Genomic DNA, 14612 nt, shown 5'->3' with positions numbered 1-14612 from the left:
ACTCATCATCTGTTCATTTTACACTTGATTAAAACCCATCTAAACAAAAGCCTTCTTCCTTGTGAACAAACCTCTTCTACCCTTGCAAGTAAAGAGCCTTTTCCCACAAAACAATCTAGACAATCCAATTCATGGAAATTACAGACACAATCCAGCAACATAGCATCAAAAGCAGATGCCCCACCTTTAGACCAAACTCAACTACGTAAAGAAAACTCATCAACAGCAGTAACCAACACAAATTAACAAGAAACAATAATAATACGAAGTGAGTTTGACTTCTTGATACTTCCACACACACGCACGCACGCGCGCACGCACGCGCACACAGAGACCCAGTATCAAATCCATAGAAGCTTTCTAGTTAAAAAAATCAAAAAGAAAAAAATTTTCTTGGAAGAAGCTGATGAAGGAGAAGAAATGGAGAATGAAGCTTAATTACCTTCGATTTCACTAAAAGCAGGTAGATTGAAGTGGAAGTGGAGAGATGCTATCTTATCCACTCAAACAACTTCAAATTGGGAATGCAAAAGTAATCCCAAGATTAAGCGAGAAAGGGGAGGCCACCACGTCGATTGGAAGAGCGTGTTCTTGGTTGGTAAGGTCGTAGTGTGTTCATCGATGAGGCTCTGGGAGGGTGGGTTTGTGAGATGGAGCTCTTTTGAGAGCCAGTTGTTGTGTTCTCTACTGTCGGGGATGAGTGGGGTGCCATCGAGTTTGGGTTGCTATTCAGGTGTAGGCAAATGCATGATAATGGTGTTAAAATGCTTACGTGGCGGGCTTCTATTGGAGGGCTGGTTTTCTTTTAAAAACAGATTAGCTGATCTCTAGGTTTTCCTGGTTGGCAAATGGCACAACCATTAACAAGTAACACAAGGTTGTGTCTCTAGACACTTCCTTAACCATCACCTCCCATGGGAACCATCACCATGGAGAGGGTGTCATTCCAAATGGTACACCGTTTGGTGATCACACTTATTAGAATTACAGTTTGGACTTTATCTTATGAATATTGTAAAACAAATATAGTGAAAAGTAGTTTTTCCCATCAATCTTATGTACAAATGTGGGTATTCGAGCCGTACGTTCACAGTTCCAAGTAGATCGATCATAACTGCAAAGCATTGATATATAGGAATTGAGAAACCCACATGAGGTAACTTTGTCACAACCCCGCCCCGGGAAGGGCGGGATCGCGACGTACATACTTGTCCATTTCTCTTACTTTCTTTCTCTTTTTTCAGTAATATGCGATCAACATGGACATGACACATGTGTACTCTAAATTTTTAATTTAATAAAAGTAATACCTGATAGATATTCTATTCGAACATTCATCCATAAGAGACTCTCAAAGTCTATCCCAACATAAAATGTCTATACATAAACATAACCCATCATCCATAAACATAATTGTTCTACTTAGGGAAGATCCTAAGCGTCTGTCTCTCCCTCTGCAGTAATGTCTTGCTCCACAGCCTTTTCGTCATTACCTGGACATTTAAAACATTTAAAACAAAAGTGAGTCTAATACTCAATAAGTAGTACACTATGCAGTGAACATACTAGGCATCTATTCTTTTCTTTCGAAAACATGCATACATAAACGTTTACTAATCGTGACAATGCTTTCATGCATAACAATTTAAAGAATAAGCCATGCTTTCATGCATAAACATTTAAGAAATAAGCAATAACTATGCTTTCATGTATAACACTTTAAGAAATAACTATACTTTCATGTTTTACTTTCTTTGGCCAGTAGACACTATTACTCCCCGTGTGTTTGGGTTAGTAATCTTCTTTTGGACTTGGATTCTGCCCTTGGCCACAAGTTGGGAATCCCTTTCAGTCAGGGGGCAGCACTGGGTGCACTACCAGTACTATTTACTCAGCATTGCAATCTGCCCATTCCTTTGGTACCATTTTCATTCATATGGCCGTTACGTATTTTCATACAATAAAACCTTCTTTCATTCAGTCCTTTCTTTCTTTCATTCATGTCAATCCTTTCAATCCTTTCCTTTTCAATCCTTTCCATTAATAATTCATTCATTGAAGAACATCATTTAAAAGCATGAGCTTAAATATTACTTATCATGGCATCCATAAAACATCAGTTCATGGGGATATTTTAACATCAGTTCATAGGGACATTTTAAAACACTTTTTTCGCGTCATTCAAAGCATTAGTTCATAGAGACATTTTAAAACATTTTCTTCATGTCATTTAAAGCATCGCTTAAAGTATAAGGCATGAGACATTTATTTCCTTTCCTTTGCAATCAAAACATTTTCATCATCTTTCTTAATTTGATGCATATGTATTTTAATGAACAAGATACATTTTCATGCTATACTACATATATGAAGAATCAATAAGTTTCTTGAGAGAGCATGTATGAAAACCTTGTGATTTAGAACCAACGGGCATGCATTACTTTATACACATACACACAATTATAATTGATAGGGTGCTTAACAGGGCTATCAAGAAAGGGTTTGTACATACTATATTCATTTACTCTTTTCTTTAGAAGAACATTTACAATAAGAGATAGACATTCTTTCATAAAAAGAACTTGGTGTAAGAAGCATGGTCATATCTACTTACCTCTATGCTCCTCGATACTTCTAACTTCAATATACATCTTATTCCAAGAAATAGCATAAGCGTGTTAATACTCATACAATATTTTTTAGCCCTCCCTTTAAAAGAGAAAGCCACGATACCACAATCTAACATCCCTTCTATACTTAGTATTAACCCGATGACTACTCCTCACATCAACTTACAAGAGAAATAACTTAAATATTAAGACATGCTAGCTGTCCATGGAAAGGTTATTTTAAAAGTTTACATGAAAAGTAGTTAAGAATTCATAGGCTTCAAGCAAGGTTTCTTTGGTTCAAGCTCACTTTGGGTTATGGACATTAAGAGATAAAATCTGGAAATTCTTAACAATGAGTTTTAAAATAGATTTAGGCATCTCAAATAGGCTAAACAAGCTTAGGAAACGTGCCCTTTAAATCAACTTGTAATCCCTCATTATAAAAAGGTTAACTTGTCAATATTTTAGACTTTTGGGTTAGGTAGAATTTAAGCAAATGAGGGAACAGAAATGGACTATTTTTACATCAAGACATGGCATGACATGGACTTAGGAAATACTTGGACAGCTTTACATATCCTAATACATCATACACAATTAATCTCTTATATCTAAGCTAACTAAGCTATAACCTATTCACATAAGTAATATTTTAATTAGTTTAGATAAAACCTCCCATTAAAATTAAAGTAGCATAAAGTATAGCAAAGTTACCCATTAAGAAACTTTAAAACCTTTAAACACTTAAACATATGATTTACTCACTTAATACCTTTCAAAAGTAAGATATAAAATTATAGAACCAAGCAAAACCTCTAAACCAAACCTCTAGCATCCTAAAAATAGATTACCAACCAAACCTCATGTAATGCCCGTCCTAGTGGTGAGACTTTTTATAAAATGATTTTAAAAAGGGCAATAGGAATTACCGTTTGATTTAAAAATTTTGCTTTCATACCCAGGGTGCAAAACTCTACATTATAAAATAAAATGTGCTTTTAGAATAAAAGAGATTTTTAGCAGAAAGTATTAATCTTAAGATAAAAAGGCCTCTCATACAGTTAAAACTCTCATGCCTAGACTTTCATGCTCTTCCCCTTGGACCGTGTCCGTCTTGACGCATACTGCTCATTCAGTCCCTATGGGGGGAGGGGCACACATAAAACTAAAATGAGTCGATGACTCGTACGCATTACTTCATACAGTTAAAATATAATAATATAAGTTTTCATTCATACATTCGTCATTCCATACATACTATACGTACATACATACATGCGTTCGTTTGAAAACATCACTAGATGAGGTTTTTCTTTAAAAAGGGTTTTCTTTTCATGAAATGTATCTCCCGTCAGTGCCTTCGTCTCTTCAAGAGTTCAATGCATTCATGCATTCATACATTCTTTCTTATCACTTTCATTGGTCGGTATACACTGTTACGCCCAGTGTGTTGGGGTTAGCAGTCTTTTGGACCCGGACTCCACCCGTGGCCATGGGTTGGGAATCCCTTTTCCGTTAGGGGGCAGCACTGGGTGCACGACCAATACCACTTACCCGGCATTGCAATCTGCCCAGTCCATTAGTACCCTTTTCATTCATTCATATGGTCGTTACATATTTTCATACATTAAACGTTTAGTCCTTTCCTTTTCAATCTTTTTCATTTAGTAGTTCATTCATGAAAAAATATCATTTAAAAGCATGGGCTTAAACATCATCTTTTATAGCATCATTTAAAGCATTAGTTCATGGCATCCTTAAAACATCAGTTCATAGGGACATTTAAAACACTTTCCTCGCGTCAGTAAGAGCATCAATTAAAGCTCGAGGCACAAGCCTAAACGTTTCTTTTCATGGAAAATACATACAATAGATATTGCTTATAATCATCCATTCACATGCATACAATTAATACTTTGGTTGCGTAAAAAGGGGCTGCCAAGAAGGACTCTATATACGTTTACCTTTGAACACTTGGCATGCTTTAGTAAAACATCTTTCGTGTCATTTCATAAGGCATCGTAAAGGAAAAATATTTCATTTTCATTTCGTGTATTTTAGAAAACTCTAAAAGATTATGAACGTAATACTTACCTGGACTTCATGCTACTTTCATATCATGCAATCCATTCATGTGCGTGTAGATGGCAACCTACATGCATACACATAACCTTGACGCCATTCCTTATCTAATGCATAAACAACTAAATTAGAAGTAGAACTACACTTCACTTGGAACATTCTCCTTCTATTTTGTACTCTTACATGCCTTTTACTATGTTAAAACCTTCGGGGACTACTTACGGTCACTACCTCTTCCAAACTCTACATTCTACTTCAAATGCCTGTCCACTAGAGTGAATCCATGATTTATCTTAGGATTAAAATACTAAGATCTTCATCTTACTCTTCCTATTGACCACATTCTGACGCATGATTCCGATCGATGGAGTCACGCATCCCAATCCTAGACAATACACCCGTCACTACCTCCATGCACCTTAGCTCACACTAAATTCTCATTCCCATCCATACACGCCACACGGCTCTAAGCCAACTCCGAGGCTTAAGCACCATGTAACCATGCTTAGGACAGATTACCCATTACATAAGGTGAATATGTCTAACACATGTGTCTCACCAGATTACACATGTACCTTACCCATTTATCACCTAAGACCAACATATAACACGTTGATCACATGTTTATAGGGACAAGCGCCATAGTCCGATACCAACCTTCTCTTAACCCAGCTAGCATGACTCTTCATGTTACCTGTCCCTTTTGACAGTTCATCTCAACACTTAACACGACAAGACTCCATTCACAACTACACCTTACGTCACGTGATATAGCTCGAGACTACTCCCAAGCTATATCGTGACCGTGCCACGCCATCTGACATCTCACTACGTCATTTCTACGCCAACTCCTATTTCATCACGAGTACGGTCCCTCACATACTCCTGTCACATCGTAACATCTTGTCACATTCATACTACGTCATTCTTACACTAACTCCTCACCCATTACAAGCATGACTGCCAGTAACCATGTCACTTCGTGACATTCCCCAGTCATGCTTCGGCTGCACACTCTCACACTTGTTCTGTCACTGCACACATACTCCCAGCCATAAGTCAATTACAGTGACACTTATCACCTCAGACTACAGGCCACGTCACAGCTACTTTGGGACACTATTCCACAGTTCCCAACACTACTCACCACGCTCTACACCCATCAACTATGCAATCATTCTTGTCTTCACGACACGCCACTCGGTGTATTGCTGCACCTCATGGAGTATGCTCCACGTGTACTCCTTCCATACACGCTACGACCCATCACCACTACAGCATACCCGCCATATAGTGCATCACTCTACCACATAGAGTACACTCCACGTGTACTCCCTCCATACAGGTTACGCCTCACATAGTACATTCCACATGTACTCTTCCCATTCCACCTTACGCCAGGAGGGTATATTTTACATATACTCTCCTTATCTCACACTACGCCACAAGAGTACACTTTACATGTACTCTCTTCCCAAAACACATGACTTCACGCCACCATTACAGCACAGTCCACAACATTACATAGCACACCTCCCAACTATGCCCAACACTTTGCATACACAGCAAATCACATCACCACACTACACAGCAAACTCCACAATTACTAACAGCACAGTCTACAATCTAACCAACCAACTAACATTTAACATAAATAACAAGGGATAGAGGGTTATACCATTGTCAGGGTAACCTGTGCGTTGCTCACTGACCATCACAATTGATGACGTTAGAAGGGTCATACGTGGCAGCTAACCCACATACAGTGGCTATCCACTATGTATGGTGGCTGTCCACCACATAAAGTGGCGGTTTGAGCTTAGGGCTAGGCTAGGGAAGGCCAAGGGAGGCTGAGGGTGGTCTTCATGGTGGCTAGGGTGGCAGAACACGGCAGTGCCATGGGTTTCCAAGGGAAACCAGTGTGAAACCCATTTATGGGTTCTGGTGTGTGCGACGGAGAGGGAGAGGGAGGTTCGTGGTGACTGAGTTTGTGAGAGGTGGTCGCCGGTGTGAGGTGGTGGAGGTGCGGTGGCTTAGGTAGCCACGTACGGCGGCTCTAGGAGTTGCGCATGGTGAATTCGTGCGTTAGGGGTTGCATGCGTGGGCGGGAGAGAGTGGTTGTGAGGTAGGGGCTGGGTTCAGTGGTGGGAGCTCGCCGGAGTGAGAGGACGCAGGTGGTGGCGGCAGTGAGGCCAGGCGTGTGTGGCAGCGTTGGGCTGGAGGAGAAGAGAATTAGATGAGAGGGAGAGAGGCGTGCGGTGTACGCTTTGGGATAGGGAGGAGAGAGAAAGGGAAGGGAAAAGTGAGGGAGAAAGAGAGGGGGCTTGGGTATTTAATTCAGACCCTTCATCTTGGGATCCTCAAAACGATCTAACGGTGAGGAATTAAAATACTGATTTAAAATGTGTAAACTTTAACTTAATTAAAAGCACTGAGAGGAATTAAGATAGAATATTATTTAAACTAAACTTTAGTTTATAAAATAATATTCTTTCATCAATAATAAAATGATGAAGTCTTATCTAATATCTTTAAAAGAATAAAACCATTTAATATCTTTAGAAACACGCCATCGAGGCTCGGCACGCATAATAAAGCTCGTAGTCACTAGAGAGAAGGGGCAGACTATTACATGATTTTATTTCTCGGAATTTGCTTACATTAGAAAGAATGAGTGAGGTGTTACACCTCAACACAAGGCACATGATACCAACATATATAATTTAAAATCACTATAATCATCACCTATGATTAAATCAAGTTTAATAACAACATAGCATTTTCAAAATATAGAAAAATACATAGCAAAACAACTATAATACCATTCGGTTTGGGACAAAAATAGGACATACATATTTATTTGCAATATAGAAATTTAACTACACCAAAACACAAGCTAAAACAACTTAGTGAGCTTCCAAAATCACACTAAAATCAAATGAGTCAAATTAAAATTTTTACCTTGAGATCTTAGTCCCTTTCAAAACACAAGTGGAAGACCAAATAGAGGTATAGCCGTGTGGATGAAGAGTGTCACGATATCACTATTTTAAACCCCAAAACCGAAGCATCATAGGTAAGAAAAATGGTGAAACTCGAAACCCACATGTAAATCACACTAGGGAATAAACCAAAAGTCTATTACCTTCAATATTTCACCATTTGGAAGATGAAATCAAACTTTAGTTCCAAGCTTTGAAGCAAAGCCGAAAATGGGCATGGTGGGAGTGTTCTCGTACGGTTTGAAGAGGATGAGAGAAAAATATATTTTATTTTTCCTTACTATAGAGTCACAAGCTTAATGGAGATGAAAGTAACTTAGTTTCTTGAAGAACAAAAGAGAGAAGAAGAAAAGAGGGTGTGCGTCGGCTTTAGCTTGCTTGGAAAGGAAGGTGGAATTTTCTTTTCCTTTCTTGGGTGTAGACCGATAGGTTAAGGGATAGAATGCCTTAGGATTTTTTTTTTTTTTTTCCTTTTATTTTCTCCTTTTGTGTGGCTTTCACAGTAAGCTTGAGGAGGGACAAGGACTTTTTGGTCTTTGTTTCCTCCTTCCATCACAAAGAAGCAAGTGGATGGTGGAGATCTATCCATCTCAAGGATGCTTTTCATCTACCAATCTAATATAGAGAATAATTGAGTCATTTCCTAAATGAATAAAATTAAAAGGCTTAAGAGAAAATATTTCAAAGTCTTAAAAATAATACCCTTGATTTATTTTAATAAATCATATTTTAAAATAGAGCATACTCATCCTAAAATAAAATAATGAAAAGTAATAAAAATCTTTATCTCAAAATATTTAACTTAAAGAATTAATAATATGACGTAAGGACCTATGTAGTAGGACTCGGGTATTACAAACTTGTCCAATCAAGTTTAACAAATATAAGATGAGAGATATTAGAAAGGACAATATATATTAGTGGTAGTGTTTGCTTAGGAGGAAAGATTCAGCCATTTGGGATTTGTTTGATAAGATGTGAACCTCGAGGCTCTGGTAACATGAATGAACTAAGAATTCCAGTGGAAAAATATTGTCATATGCCCAACATATGTACAATGAAAGTACTCTATACCGAAGTAGCTAGCAGAGTACTATTGCATTTATAGTAGATAAATAGAAAATGAAAAATATATATGACAACTTTTGTCACTATATTGTATCTTTTATATATGGGCTTCATCAACTGTTATCTTTTGATTTTGAGATAATCTGCCTATGGATGAAGCTGAGGTGAGCTGAGCAATTGCTTGATATCAGAAACTAGTGATCTGATTATCTTAATTGCCGAGATGTGTGCTGTAGCTTTGATTTGTGTCCTGTATTTTCTGATGCGTTCGTTGTATGGTAAACTTAACATCCTAGATACCAAACACTTTCTTCCCTATACCAAAAATGCAGCCAAACAGATCCCCGAAAGGCAAAGCCAACCACCGAAATAGGTACACAAGAGATATCTTCCGCATCATGGCAATTGATCAATATAAGATTCAAATGGGGATCACATCTTAAGATTAAGGGATATAAGTGACCCCACATGTAATGTTATGTACTAATTGGCAAGCATGAGAATGTCGGCCATTGTGGGACCTCCTCCTAAAGATTTTTAGGTAATTCAATACACATTGCACAAAGGAGAGATTGATATTACGAAAGCCTTCTTTCTTTTTGGGTGGGGCTGGAAGGTGTTGTATCATCGATGGTGGATTTTTGGATAAGTGGTTGAAGCATTAGCAAAAGTGACAAATGTAGGTGGATTTTAATGGAGTCGATTATGACACCCGTGAAAAGAGGACATAAAGATAGTTCCATCTTCCAGAGCTAAGTAAAGTTCACGCCCGTCACGTTTCTATCTTTAGCCATAGCCAAGTCCATCTGTTTCTTTGTCTCATCCAAATTTAAAACCATGTAGATAATGTGCAGACAAGTTCTTTGTGAGATTCAGGCCATTCAAGAGCTTTCCGACGTTACTAGAAATGAGTCCTTCCCATTGGTTTTTCTGTCACTGAAGTTTTATATGACTACCAAAAGTTCAGCTCATATTTGGTATTTGTGAAGCATTGAGAAAATCCAGAAGAAATAAGGAAACCAACACAATTGAGGGTGAAAATATGGCCAACAAGGAGATGAAGGTAGAGATTCCATCAGACAATCATGAACTTATGTCAGGCCTGACTGGGCTTACAAGACAGCCAAGTTCTACCAAGAGCAATTGTCTGTGCTCTCCGACCACCCATGCGGGTTCCTTCCGGTGCAGGCTTCACCGCTCTCCGAGCCTCCAGCGAACCAGAAGCATGGACTCTACATCCCTTCGGGATTCAACCTCCAAGGCTTGTACTACCACTACTGCTGATGCTGCTAGCAAAGAGAACACAGTAGAGAATTAGTGATTCTCATAGCTAATTAAGTGCATGTTATTGCTTAAACATTTTGTGCTATCCACTATCTTCTTGGTTTATGCCTTTTGTAATTTTGAATGAATGTCTCAGCCATGGCTGTACTGTACTGTGTTCTCTAGTCTGAAAAGCAGTGTTTTTGCTTCTCTGGTCTGGAATGTAATAAGAAACGTTGGCATATTATGTAGAGCAATCTTAGGTGCATGCAGAGAATTAAGATCCGATGGGCGAAGTTCTGAATCCCCTCCCATCGATTAGAATTTAGTGGTATCTAAGGGAGGGTTGATTCCTAATCTGCAACAATTTTAGTAGCCATCGAACTTTAGCGTGAAGATATCTATCTGAGCTACCTGCATCCAGGTCAAACCATAATATATGGTACCTCATCATATCCCTCAAGGCTCATGCACTTTTCCCTTTATTGGATACTGTATTTGGACACTGTTTGTCCATTTTTTTGATTGAAAGGGCACATGCTTTAAAGATAATATGACTGGAAATTATATGGCAACAACCATCTAGTACCTAATGTTTATATTTGTACTTCATTCTTTATTGTCCAAGCTGTAAGTTTTGTTAGGGAAAACTGAATACATTGAATATGCATGTGGCTGCGGATTGCAAATGTAGATTTGAGTACTTCCCAAGTTCTAATAAACATATTGAGCAATTATCACTAACAAACACATTGAGTGGTTGGATAAAAAGAAGACCCAGATCATATTCTATTGACTAAGAAGCTCTAGGCACATCCCATTGATTGAGTTTGGTGAATTTGGAATGTGCTAGCATAGAATAGTTGCAGCCATCAAGTGATATCTCTCACATCTTGATAATATTGTTTCTTATTCCAATAGATTGCAATGCCCATTAAGAATCTCAAGTGGTTTTCCCTCAAAATTACAAGGCATTGTGCAGAACAAAAGAAGAACTAGAGTATATTTTACCTCCTTAAATTAACCATCTCCAAGCGCAAAATAAACAAAAATCACTCAGTTCTTTTCACTAGTACTTTTGTTGATGGACCACAACTTACTTAACATCCTTTTGGGTCTGTTAGGAAGAGCAGAGGGAGTCTTAAGCCTAGCATTTCTGCTAATGTCATGGTCATCCAAGTCATCATCCTCGGCCAGCTTCATCCTTAAAGTTGACATGCTTGACTTTGGTGATTTAAGGCCAGAGACGCTCCACTGGTCCTCAGCTGGAATGGTAGTAGTGGTACTTAATGGTGCTGGAGGCCTTGATGGATCAATTCCTTGTGTGGCCAAGAGTGCCTTAATATTGCTAGGCAGCTCAGTCACTTTACCACCAGCCATGGCTGCCCGAGCTTGCTCAAAGAAAAGAACTTGTACTATCACTCTCAAGGGGAGTAGCTCATTTTGTGCAGCGTGCATGCACGCCTCCATTGATAGCTTTTTGCAGTCTAGGATTCGACACAACCTTTTCCTGTCGCTCTTGTTGAGATCTGGATGAGCCTGGATTTTTCAGGGATATGAAAACAGTGATCTGAAATTCACACACACACACACACACACACACACACACACACACACATATACACATATAGTTTATTTGTTTCCATTTCTTTAATTCAAAGAAAAATAAGGAAGACACACCAGTCAAACCCTGCTGATTTTCTGCATAGGTTAACTATGTAAACGTAAGATTATATTATGCACAAATTGTTCCTATAAAGTAGAAGTCTAAATCAAAGAAAATCGACAGTAAGCCAAATAAGATTGCAGACACGATTTTTCAACTTTTTCACCTACCTAGGAAATAGTAGAAGATGTGCAATTATAAACCCTATTTATTATCCAGGCATGTTTTTGGTAAATCTTTATAGGTCAGCAAATGACATCTTAATCTCATCAACCACAGACCCTTAGTTACAGAAATTCTGGTACTACCATCCAAAACAAAATTCCACATATGCCAAAATTTGGCTCGGTCAGCCTAAGACTTGAAGGTCAAAAGAGTTGGTTATCTACTGGAAATAGCGATCCACATTCCACTATGTGACAGTGATATGTGTCCTGAAAAATTTTGATCTATTAGTGTGAATTATTGACAATATGAGAAATCAAATGGCTATCATGTTAATTTACCTTGAGATAAATGTCAATTGCTCTGTAGAGATCATCATGGTCCAGCCTTGCAAAGTGGGGAATGGCTTCAGATATTGCAATAAACTTTGATAAAGGCAAACTCACATCCCGAGCAATCTCTTGAAGATACCCATCTACCAGCTTTGCCACCTTCAGTTTTGAGCTATGAGAAGCTGAAGAGGACCTCCTACTCTCCTGGAACTCAAATTCAATATTTTCTGCAGACCGAGACCTTCTCCTTTCAATTTTCAGCTTTGATCTTGGTGGACTAGTTGGGGGGCTCTGTCCTTGTAACTTGAACTGCTCCAATATGGTCATGACTATGTCTACATCATATAGTGTATCATTCGAATATGATAGAGAGGGTATTAACAGATCACTGACTCTTGCTTCATCTAACTGAAGACCCACTCTTCTGGCCAATTCCATCTTTAAAGAAGAAGAAGCATTTAGGATGTTGGCTGCCTTCAAGAGTTTAAGTAGGAAACCAGAAGAAGCAGCACCCTTTTCTGCTGGGAGTAAGCTTACTATTGATTCCAAGATCAGCTTATGCTTTGATGTTACCCCAACAATTGAGTCTGAATCAGAGTCTGACGCTGCTTCCTTATTCACAAACCCATCCCTTGATATATTGGGCAGCCATTTGGAGGCATAGATTCTCAATGCATCTCCCAGAAGATTAGACGGTACCTTTCCACAAGATTTAATTGCTATCATGGTTCTCCAATAAAGGTCTATGCCCAATTCTGCTATATCTTCTGCCCACCAACCCATGGTTTCTGGTTTATATCTCTGACTCTCACCGTTGCATGATATATCGTCCCTCCCCCGCCGGGAATAGCTATGCGACAAACTAACCTTCGAGGGGTGACTTAAGACTTTAGCAGCAATTGCTTCAATGCATCTGCTTGTTATTGCAAGGTCTTCTGACCACAAATAAAAGGCTTTTGCGCTTTGTAAGGTCACAATGGAATCCTTCCACCCGTGAAGAATGCAGGAATTGAAGAAAACTTCCAGCTTGTATATTAGGTTCCCCTTCTCAACATCCTCTGTCATCTGCAGATACTCAGCAGCACACCGAGCAGATACAATGTTGTAGGAACTGAGTGTGATTGTAATACCATAGCAAAACTTTGCACATAGTTCAAATGCTTCAACGCCACCAGGGAAATCGGGAAGTTGGAATATTTGATTTTGTGAGGATTCAGGAGATTCAGAGCACAGCCTCTGCAGGCGCAAGCACTTGGACAAAACAGGAAACTGTGCCATGAAAACATATGAGTCACTTTTAAGAGAACACAGAGATCATTTTTGAACTGAATAGCATCATTTATCAAACTAAATTATCCTAAAATAAACACAAAGATCAAAACTTCTCATGAAAGGTTTCTAAATTTACCTTGTGAAGCAAGTATTTGCTTCCATTCACCTGAATTATAAGATCACTAGAGACTTCAGAGTTGACTGACCTGAATTAAGAAAAAACAAACTCATATATAGTATATTCCTTGAGTTAAAATGTAACCACTTGTTCAAGCGGAGAAGAGTACTCTTACCTTACAGCCTCAGTAGTATAGAAAGTATCTGGCCGAGATCCGAGTTTCATAAACTTCATGACTAATCCTTTTATTTATTTGGCTCTGTGTTCATCAGATGCTCCTTAGCACACACCTTCTTGACCGAAAAAAGAGATTCTTTGAGAGTGCGCCTAGATTATAAGACCTTCCTCATCCAACAGCAGGCAAAAGTTGTCAGGCAAGAACACAATCAAGACAACCTATTTCCTATATTAAATTTTCCCAACTTAGTATCCCCAACTATAGATCATATACCCAGCCAGTCTCAACCTCACAAACTAACTCATAAACATACATAGAGAAGTAAAGAAGAAAGCAGATAAAAGTAACATGGGGGAGAGGATATTCAAGAATGCAAGAAAACCAAGAGCTTTTGCTGTGGGTGGAAGCTACCCGAGTTTTACATATATAATCCTAAAGTAAAAGAAACTCAGAAGATCGAGAGTCGTTCAAAGTCTGCCTTTCAGTCAAATTTCATACCCGATGTGATTTGGACATACAAACAAAAAATCAAGACACTGTAATCCCATCAAATCCACATAAACCACGCACACTCTCCCGGAGTCAACCAAACAAAAGCTCCGAAAAAGGTAGCTCCATCATCGATATACATCTTAAATAATATGACACAAACATCAGTCAAATTAGGAAGAGTGAATATATAAAAGAATGACCATAACTACAACCTCAGGTTTGTGGCTTTTGATATTCTCCAGAACAAAAGAAAAAAGAAAGTGATATTCATTCACTGTAAATTCTATCTGTAAAATGTGACTAACCATGTAAGACTTTTTATTTTTTGCTACTTTAAGAAGAATATGGTTTAAGGCACTTTA

The 14612-nt window shown here is 38.5% G+C and overlaps 1 protein-coding gene across 2 annotated transcripts; it reads right to left on the bottom strand.

Moving 5' to 3' along the window:
- Positions 1 to 10918: 10918 nt before the first annotated feature.
- Positions 10919 to 14589, bottom strand: LOC121258582 (BTB/POZ domain-containing protein At1g67900-like). 2 transcript variants are annotated; one of them, XM_041160123.1, is made up of 5 exons: positions 14463 to 14589; positions 13756 to 13870; positions 13599 to 13668; positions 12200 to 13459; positions 10919 to 11566 (listed from the first exon to the last, which is right to left on the bottom strand). In XM_041160123.1, exons 2-5 carry the CDS (start codon positions 13812 to 13814, stop codon positions 11084 to 11086), a joined length of 1872 nt encoding a protein of 623 aa, XP_041016057.1. In that variant the 5' UTR covers positions 13815 to 13870; positions 14463 to 14589; the 3' UTR covers positions 10919 to 11083. The 2 variants fall into 2 exon arrangements, with proteins under 2 accessions (XP_041016057.1, XP_041016058.1); XM_041160124.1 differs by lacking the exon at positions 14463 to 14589 and adding an exon at positions 14257 to 14438.
- Between the last annotated feature and the right edge of the window lie 23 nt (positions 14590 to 14612).

The sequence above is a fragment of the Juglans microcarpa x Juglans regia genome, chromosome 3S, assembly GCF_004785595.1.
Source record: "Juglans microcarpa x Juglans regia isolate MS1-56 chromosome 3S, Jm3101_v1.0, whole genome shotgun sequence".
In the NCBI taxonomy this organism is placed as follows: domain Eukaryota; kingdom Viridiplantae; phylum Streptophyta; class Magnoliopsida; order Fagales; family Juglandaceae; genus Juglans; species Juglans microcarpa x Juglans regia.
The sequence above is the reverse complement of the archived record's forward strand: the minus strand, read 5'-3'. Positions and strand labels throughout refer to the sequence as shown.

What these genes read in the sequence shown, in the direction of transcription:
- LOC121258582 (XM_041160123.1), bottom strand. Translation starts at nt 13,814, where the DNA reads ATGAAGTTTATGAAACTCGGATCTCGGCCAGATACTTTCTATACTACT. An exon ending in GCAAATACTTGCTTCACAAG is followed by an intron (nt 13,460 to 13,598) that starts GTAAATTTAGAA and finishes TTCATGGCACAG; the next exon opens with TTTCCTGTTTTGTCCAAGTG. An exon ending in CAATTGACATTTATCTCAAG is followed by an intron (nt 11,567 to 12,199) that starts GTAAATTAACAT and finishes TGAAAAATCCAG; the next exon opens with GCTCATCCAGATCTCAACAA.